The sequence below is a fragment of the Protomyctophum parallelum genome (genome assembly GCF_964188405.1).
Source record: "Protomyctophum parallelum genome assembly, chromosome: 19".
NCBI classification, from domain to species: Eukaryota; Metazoa; Chordata; class Actinopteri; order Myctophiformes; family Myctophidae; genus Protomyctophum; species Protomyctophum parallelum.
Window position 1 is genome coordinate 19956177 of NC_139717.1, and position 9435 is coordinate 19965611.

Genomic DNA, 9435 nt, shown 5'->3' on the forward strand with positions numbered 1-9435 from the left:
TTTAATTAAATGTTATACAATTTGTACAATGAACATTTATTTTCCAAAGAACAACAAATAAGCCAAAAGCAATTAAGCAAATATCCATTTGTGGAGTACCAACTAATAATAACTACTAGGCTACTAATAATAATAATTATTATTAATACAAATGAAACATTTTTAAACATAAAAAACTAAACGGAAACAAGCAACAAAAAAAACACACATTTGGGAGCCAACTGAAACTCATGTACGGTGTGGGTACATTGGCAATGATTTACTTATCATTGTCCTTCTTTTCAGAAGAAGGAGTCCATTTCCCCCCAGCAGTGGAGAGGAGAGAGAGAGCTAACTGTACATGTGCCTCTCTCACGCAGTGGATCCTCTGAGAGTCATTCTCCAGCCATCCATACGACTCTAGAGGGGAGGGGGGGGGGAGGGGGGGGGGGGGGGATTGACAGATGTGTACCCAGCCTCGGAAGCCCCTGGCCTGGCCGTGGGGATGGCAGCCCCAGCCCTAAACCTCAACGGCCTGGGAGTCATGAGCAGGTGCCTTTTTTCAAGATTATTATCCCATTTTGACCTGAGGACGATTAAAAAAAAAAAAAAAAGTCTTCTAAATCATGACTGTTTTCTGAAAATCCTATGTTTCTATGTGTCGGTGGGTGCTCAACCTTTTTCATGTCAAGGACACCCAGGATTATCTATATTTGGCTGCGGACACCCCATCTGTAAATAGGTTGTTACAGGGACCCCCCCCCCCACCAGAAGCAAAGATTTGAGTTAAATTACGTTCGCTCTGAAAGAATATATTCAAAGATTTGCGCTCCATTTTCATGATTTTTCAAAAATAGCAGACCTATGAGCTTGTAGATCTGCAGCTAAAGTGTAACATAATGTTTATGTTGTTATTATTTGTTTTTACATGATTTGCATTGTCTGAATCTTATTAACATCACATTTCAGCACACCAGGTATACCTCGATAAACAGAACTGTGGCTAATGTGAACTAAAGAGAAAGACTATTATATTTGCAGCGAATGCACCTGATATTCCAGCCCTACGTCTTTTCTAGTCCTCCAGGGTCAGCGCCGCACCTTATTATAACCAAACACAGCTGCATGTCACCTTGGCTTTCTGTTATCAAATGAACACATGGCATTTACGGTACGGGCGTGTTGGGAGGGTTGTTTTTTAAATATATATGAGCCATCACAGCTTTTTATTATGATGTTGTTGAACTCTTAACCCGGGTGAATGGGTGATATAGTGACCCAAGTGATGGGAGTATTGATCGGACAGGATATTCTTGAGATACACTGGTCAGTCAGTCAGTCAGTCAGTCAGTCAGTCAGTCAGTCAGACACTCACTCACTCACTCACTCACTCAGTCCGAGCAAGGTTTAAGAAGTTGAGTCGACTCCCATTCATGTGATGTCTCATGGATATGGTTATGAAGATGACATAAACGAAACGAATCTAGACACTGTAGTCTTTAATAAACATTATGCACCAATGTATCCTCAAGCTTGTTGTGTTGGACACATTTGATTCACTGACAAAGACTGCAAGGTTATCGTGTATTTTATAATGATGGATTGGAGACACTCGCTGTGCGTCGCGTCTCACCACGTCTCTCAGCCATTATAAAATACACGATAACCTCACACCTCTTGTGGCTTATATTGCTTTAAAGATGGAGTGCCACCATTTATTTCCACCCTAAAACATGATCATCAGGTTAAGGTATTATTGTAATATAAGGACGTAGAACATTTTCCAAAAAGGTGTACACTATTTGTTAAAATCATGTTTTTATGTGGACACGCGCACCAGTTCATTAAGTATGCCTGGTTTGCCTGGTGGGTGCAGGTGATGGGTGGTGATCCACCTGAACTGAAGCCGACCCACTGCTGTACTTGTATATGGGGGAGGGGAGGGGCTGATAGTGTGATGTCACTATATTACTGTTTATTTCATTGGCCCGTTTGACTGTCAAGGGTTCAGCCTCCAGGAAGAGCCTCCTAAATACAAAGTCAATACACCATTGCACATAAAAAAACAACTCCAGGTTGTCTAATGAAGTACTGGGAAAAGACGCATGGAAAAACTGGGAAAAGTGTGACATCTCCTCTTTATTATAAATCGTTCATCCTCTTGTCCCCTCAGCGGTAATCCATGTCAGACCCAGCCCACATCGTCCAGCACCACCAGAGCTAGAGACAGTTCGGGGGGTCGACCCATCCTGGCGGTCCCAGACAGGAGCACCTATTGCCAGCTCCTGGGCGGCGGTCTGTACAGCCCCACCACCAGCCCCAAGGTAATAATAATAATAATAACTTTATGTATATAGCACCTTTCTAGGCATGAGCCACAAAGTGCTGCACAGGAAAAACAACAAGAAAATACAATAGAAAAATAGAGAAACAAATGAGAAAAAAACATGATCTATCATAATGAACGTAATAAACAAGAAATACCCAAACATTAACCCATTCTGAACTTTTAACATTCAGTAGTTTTTTCTGTGGCTTGGCGGTTTTCGGGCTCAAACAAGTGCTCTGATTTGCCTGTGGACTGTGAGGTAACAGTCCACAAATCCCCATAGGAATGTGCCAGCAGGTGTCACTGTTGAGGGCATTTTGCCTGTTTTCATTGCAGCTCAAAAGGCTTCAGAACACACAGAGAAAACCCCAGACCACAGAAAATGCAAAGTTCAACGTTTAGGTTGTGTGGGTGTAAAAGAGGTCATAAAACCTAAAAGAAAAAAACGAAAAATAAATGAAAAAGAACGTCATGAAACCTTAACCCAGGGATATTCAATTGGCGGCCCGCGGGCCACATGCGGCCCGCGGAGCGCCCCCTTGTGGCCCCTGGAAGAATTTTGAAAAAAAAAAAGAAAAAAAAAAAACTTTTTTTTTTTTTTTTTTTTTGAGAATAATAAGAGGGATAATAAAAGTTACAGGTATGTTGTGTGCGATATTAATTGTTTGATTACCATAATGACGGTAATCATTAAAGGACCACTTTTCAACCTATCTTCATATAATAGGTCCTCACTAATAATCATGATAAAATGACACGTTTTTTTCTACTCGGTCTGTGTCACATAGGAGGGCTGTGGGCAGTTCAGAAACCCACCCAACAGTGACATCAATGGAGAATCCAAGCTAATAGAAACTGCAGGCTTTCTAGTCCTGAAAAGTTGCAATGCGAAAATGGAAGCCATCATTCTCACAATAATAAACCCTGTTAGGGTCCATTTGGTTCCATTTGTACACAGTTACAGTTACAGACCCATAAGGGTCCATTTGGTTCCAAACCATCATTTCCCTGGGGACCCCCTGGAACTGCCTCCAGGACCCTGGGGGTCCCCGGACCCCGAACCCCACTTTGGGAATCACTGCTCTATGTAATCTGATCTTTATAGTCTGATAAACTATTCTCACGTAAATAAATCTTGTTTAAAAAACAATCTGCCTAACGATGATGTCACTGGTGGTCGTGGACGGGTTTCTGAACTGCCCACAGCAGAGTGAGTGTGTGTGTGTCTGTTTGTGTGTGTGTGTGTGTGTGTGTGTGTGTTTGTGTGTGTCCGTCCAGTCGTTAATGTCAAAGCAATGCTGTTTATGCACTGTCAAATAGGTCTAGGCCTACATCTATTCTAAGGTGGCATATACCTGTATAGACATATTATCCTGCTCATTACTGTGCGGAAATATACATAAATCTTCGTGTTTGAGCACAAAAAGCATTTTGAGAACCCACAAATTTCCGCGCTTCGCGCGCACACTGTGCGGCCCCCCACACACAATAATTCTACAGTTGTGGCCCCCGGCCTAATCTAATTGAATACCCCTGCCTTAACCCATTCTGACCTGAGATCAGATTTATACGAGGTTTCCATTGGACACACACTGGTCTGATTAACCCATTCTGACCTGAGATCAGATTAAAAAAATGTCAGTCGTTCTTTGATTTTTCAAAAATAGCAGACCTACAAGCTTGTAGATCTGCTATTTTTCAATAGCTAAAGCATAACATGATGCTAACACCAAAATGGGTTCCCGTTCAGAATGGGTTAAAAAAGACTAAACAATAAGGACCCCTCTCCCATTTTTGTGTATATTGTGTTTAGGATCCAAGATGGAGGGGGTGTGGCGGAGGTCGACATATGCCCTTACTGGGCTGCATTCAAGACACTTGCCTTGTGTCTGACACCTGACTTGTGTCTGAACACATGCTTTGATGGATGTGTTCTGCCCCCCCCCCCCCCCTCCCCCCCATCAAACAAAATGTTTGGGCAAACCATATGGGCTTCCATTGGAAATGCATTGGAGCGGCCATTTAACACAGACACAAGGCAAACACAAGACTGGTGTCTTGAATGTGTGAACGTGGCCAGGTCAGGGCATATGTCGACCCCACCCGCTCACCTCTGCCCCACCCCCTCCTGGGGCTGGGGCCATCTTGGATCCTAAACACAATATAAACAAATGGGAGAGGGGTGGGGCCGAGAAAGGCCCTTAAATATTGGTCAGAAACGGGTCCTGCACGGGTCAACATTTCTAAACCCGCACCCGCCAGGCCCGTCAATCATCAGTTCCGCAACCCGCCCGTTACCCGTGATTTATATAAAACTCTAAACCAGATCCGCCCCTCCATAAAAAAATATAAAATATAAAAAAGGCGAAAGCCACAAAAAAAACATTAAAAAATAAAGATTGACCCGTTACCCGCCCCGTTACCATGTGCCACCTGCATGTGGTGTGGTGGTGGGCGGCGGCAGTGCGTTGCAAACGGAACGGAAGACATGTAGTTGACTGAGGCTACTGCTGCTTATTATCACAACATAACGTTATATCATGATTTCGACCTAAATGGCATATTGGCATAATATATCAACAAGGAGAGGATGATAAAAAGAAGATTAGCCTGATTAGTCGACCGTCTTGATCCAAGGTTGTTTCAAACACTCATCACTCAGCAGGCTAATCTTTTTAACTTTATTTACACTTAGACAGAGTGACGCATCAGGCCAACATTACCTATAGGTTAGCTTTACATCTTGTGTTGAATGCATTATAATCCCTTGGTGTTTCATCAGCGCGAGCGAACGGAAATATAGGCTACAGGAGTACGGGCTGCAGCCTGGTGATAAAGAAAAATAAACTCCACGCGTGAAATGCTACGATAAGGAAGCAAGGATTCAGCCGTGATGTCACTGCTATGCAACAAGGAAGTAGCGTAGGGAAGCACAGCAGACGATTCCTTGGGCATGTGAGGGATTTAACGTTTCTCCAGCTCCTGGTTTATAACATTGTGCAGTCCGTTAATTAAAAAAAGGTCACCCACCCGTGTTTCATTGCGTCACGCCCGTACCAGCACCCGTTAACTTATAAAAGTATATTTTCCACCCGTTCCCACCCGTCAAACCCGGGTATACCCACGGGGTATCCGAGTGTATCCGACCCGGTGCAGGACTCTGCTCTCAGCTAAGGAGTGGTGGTGAAGACACTCATAACTAGGGCATGAACTAACATGGCGGAAACATCAAATACTTCATATAAACACCAGTGATAAATAATCCTAGAGATCACGGAAAACAATCTTAACATTACAGGAATGCGTCACACACACTTACAGGATCTTAACGCAACAGTTTGACAAACAGAAGAGACTCACTCATGAACGCATCGAGGTGGACACGGGACCGAGTCTCTATACCTCTTCACCCTCCAAGAGTCATAAACCAAATGAGACCAAGATGTTTGCTCTGAGGATTACACCCGGGCCACGGAAAAGGATCTTGCTGGTAGTAAAGGACTCTGCTGGCTATAAGTCTGCTCTACACCCCTATATACACCAGCCATGCCTATATGAGAGCATGTATAGGTCACAGACCGCAGTCGGTATTGTAAGTGTCTCAGTATTTCAATCATCAGGACAATGATTATTTTGTTAATAATCAACATTATATTTTGATGGGGGCGGCTGTAGAAAGCCCAACCCACTCCTTTAGCTGAGAGTGGGGTGGAGTGGGAACAGGTTGCCATACATTTGGTGGTGGGCGGGGCTCTCCTGTGGTAGGACTATATAGGCCCGGGTGTAATGCTCAGAGCACACATCTTGGTCTCATTTGGTTTCTGACTCTTGGAGGGTGAAGAGGTAGAGACTCGGTCCTGTGTCCTGCACCTCGACAATAAGTGAGTCTCTTCTGTTTGTTAAACTGTATTCTCTCTTGCGTTAAGATCCTGTAATGTTAAGATTGTTCCGTGATCTCTATGATTATTTATTACTGGTGTTTATATGAAGTATTTGATGTTTCTGCCATGTTATTTATGTCTTTGTCTGGTACTGATTGTTACTACTTCTTTTCCTGTTCAGTTCAGCCATCATTCATCATGTCATATAGTCTAGGATCTGGCTAAGATAATGTATGCACTTCATTTAGGAGAGAATATCTCAACTGTTCATGGCTAATATGACCGCCGCGAACAACTTGACTAACTTGAACTATGACTAATTCTCTATCCGGGATGAAATACCTGAAAACACCCTTTTTAAAATGACTAGTTGAAACTTCTAAACCCTTGGAGCTACAGATTTTCTGAGATGCTCAAAATGTTCAGAATACTCATGTTTGAATACTCAATAGACCATATGCACAAGTTAATGGCAGGGTGGAAACTAGCTGCAATGTGCCATTGACCGCCCATTCATATAAACGGACATTGCAGCTGTACAAAAAGCTTGAATGAAGCTCTTTCTATCTGCAAAGTGTTTGTTTCAATTAAAAATCCAACATGGACATGTTATGAGCTACTTTATGTCAAGAAATTCCTTGCAGGTGATATTTTTCGAAGTGTCAGAGTTTGGAAGGACTCCCTTTCAGTACGCAGCATCCTGCTGCCTCCTGCATTATGTGCAAATTAAATGTATTATTTATTTTTAATTTCGTTTTTAAATGTACAAATATTATTAAACAAATAATAATTAAACAACTAGTCGACTATATACTTTTTTTTATAATAATCTTGCACTTGAGTGCATTTTTAATTCCGGCCTTTATACTTGTCACGGAGCATTTCCAACATTTCAGTATTGATACTATTACTCAAGCTAAAAAGCACTTTTCTCCACCACTGCCCAGGGCCGATCCTTCGTCTTCCCACCCAGCGACCCCCCCAGACCCTCCCCCAGACCACCCCCCAGCAGCAGCAGCCCGCGGGCTCTGTCCCCCTGCCGCCACCCGGAGCTCCTGGGGGTCAACGTGGGCCAGCGCGTCCGGCGCCTCAGCTCTCCCGGGCGGGAGGAGGAGGAGGACGGACCCTTAGGAGGAGAGAGGGAGGAGCAGGGAGGAGGAGGAGGAGAGAGGAGACGCCAAGCGCAGCTGCTGCAAATCCACCGAGAGCTGCAGAATGTCGAGGTGATTGTTTGCGCCCGTCTGTGCCCGATTCGGGGCATCCGAAAATAAGCGATATACTTCCTGACAATAGGGCTTTCACTTCTAGTGATTTTTATTATTTGACCAGTTGCCTAGTCCTAGTTTACTTGTCGACTAAGTTGTTTAATTATAATCTTTTTAATGATATTTGTACATTTAAAAACTGTGTATAATCTAGCATTCTAGCTGATCTTGAGGCCTACAAAAAAAAGAAACTAGTCCACTAGTACCAACAATGTCGGTAGTGGATTTGTAGTCGACTAGTTGAATAGTCCACTAGTTGCTTATACTGTACATACAAGCTCACATCAAGTTGCCTTGTGAGCTTGTAGATCATCTTTTGGTGTCTGTCCACAAACTTTGACCTACACAAACATTAAATTCCCATTGACAATGAATGGAGAATTGTACGTCATAGTGTCTGAGCAAGTAGGCACAGTGTCTATTTTACGTCAAGATGTACGATGATATGAGGGCCCCTCACTTCGCACAGGTGTGATTTTTTTTAAATATAGCTTTTCCGTTTTGCTAAATTATGTTTTTTTATATTTACAAATTGTGACACCTTTTGAAATCCTCTGTATTTATGTTATAATGGGGTAATATTAAATTCCAACATGTGGAATTCCATTTCCGCTTACTCAAGTTATTCAGCAGTGCTAACTAGAGCACCAAAGTCCTGACGTAACTCGCTCATCCCTTCGGTTCCCCTGGTTCGGTTCCCCTGGTTCGATTCCCCTGGTTCGCGGAAGTAATTTCTCTATGGACAATAACATGGGGTGATCTTAATATCGTCTAATATAAGCGTTGTGGTCCAAAAATAAACAAGCTGTCTCGGCGTTATTTTCAGGGAGGTGTCTCTGTATCGTTTGCGACAGTCAGTCACTCATATATGATACAGTCTGCTTCTAGCGAAAATGTAACTAATTCAGTAGCAGTGACAATAGCGTTTTCTCCCAGTCAGTTGATTCTTCATATCCATTATGAGTGAAGCGGCCGGGATGACAAAACACAGTTCTTATATGAGGCGATCTAAAATCGGGGATTATAATGCAAATAAAAAGTACACGAACCTGTGGATTTGCGCCCTCTACCGATATTGACGTCAGACTTCGGTGCTCTATTGCTGTATTCGGCTATCTGCCTTTCACTTCATTCCATCAACTGATAACCCTTTGATTAAGCCATGTGTGTGAACTAAAATAACTAACCGCAAATGATTGAATCAGACACTACACCGAAGAGAGGCTATACTGTTATTGGGTCCCATGTCTAAACTCCTCCCCGCTGTGCTATTATCCGCCGTAACACACAGCACATTTACGAAAGCTTTTCCCGTTTGTCAGGTCAGGGGGAAGGTGGGCATGTTCGAGGCACACATCTCCGGGATCCGGGCCCAGGTGATCAACGCCGAGATGCAGCGCAGCCCACGCTCCCTGCGCCGACAGGTGGACCAGCTGCAGCACGACGAGGCGCCCCGCCCCGACGCCCTGGACGCCACAACGACGTCCCCGCCGCCGCCCGACAGCCTGGCGCTTCTCCTCCCCCGCCGCACCCGAGGAGGAAGCGGGGAGGAGGTCTCCGTTGTCTTGAACGGGGGAGGAGGAGGAGGAGGAGGAGGAGGCAAGGAGAGGGAGGGGGAGGCGAGAGGAGTGAGGACAGAAGGCAAGGGAAGAGAGGGGGAGAGGAAAGCGCCCGAGGAGGAGGAGGGCGCAGCGGCCAACGGAACGAACGACGGCGGCCCGCGGGCGTTTGAGCGGCGAGGCGGCGGAGCAGAGGCGGCGAAGGCGAGAGGCGAGTCCAGGGGGAGTCCCGACGAGGCACTAGGACTCCTCCGGACGCGGCGGCAGGAGGAAGCGCCAGCCCCCCCCATCCCGTCGGTCATAGTGACGGACACCGGGCTGCAGCAGGAGGAGGCCTCTGTCGCGGGGCCCCCGTGCGCCGAGGGCCTGCACGACAACTCCTCGGACCAGGGACTCTCCCGCAGCCCCAGCCCCAGCCACTG

At 45.0% G+C, this 9435-nt stretch overlaps 1 protein-coding gene across 1 annotated transcript in view; it reads left to right on the forward strand.

Annotated features, from left to right (window-relative positions):
* The first annotated feature begins 429 nt into the window (after nucleotides 1–429).
* LOC310877272 (inositol-trisphosphate 3-kinase A-like) overlaps nucleotides 430–9435 on the forward strand; it is a 38311-nt gene continuing 29305 nt past the window's right edge. The window contains exons 1-4 of the mRNA XM_083791081.1: nucleotides 430–531; nucleotides 2153–2303; nucleotides 7137–7412; nucleotides 8777–9435. The exon at nucleotides 8777–9435 is cut by the window's right edge and continues 160 nt beyond it. Of these exons, the coding sequence (XP_083647207.1) occupies nucleotides 485–531; nucleotides 2153–2303; nucleotides 7137–7412; nucleotides 8777–9435 (1133 nt within the window). The 5' untranslated portion in view covers nucleotides 430–484. The remainder of the gene's footprint in view (nucleotides 532–2152; nucleotides 2304–7136; nucleotides 7413–8776) is intronic.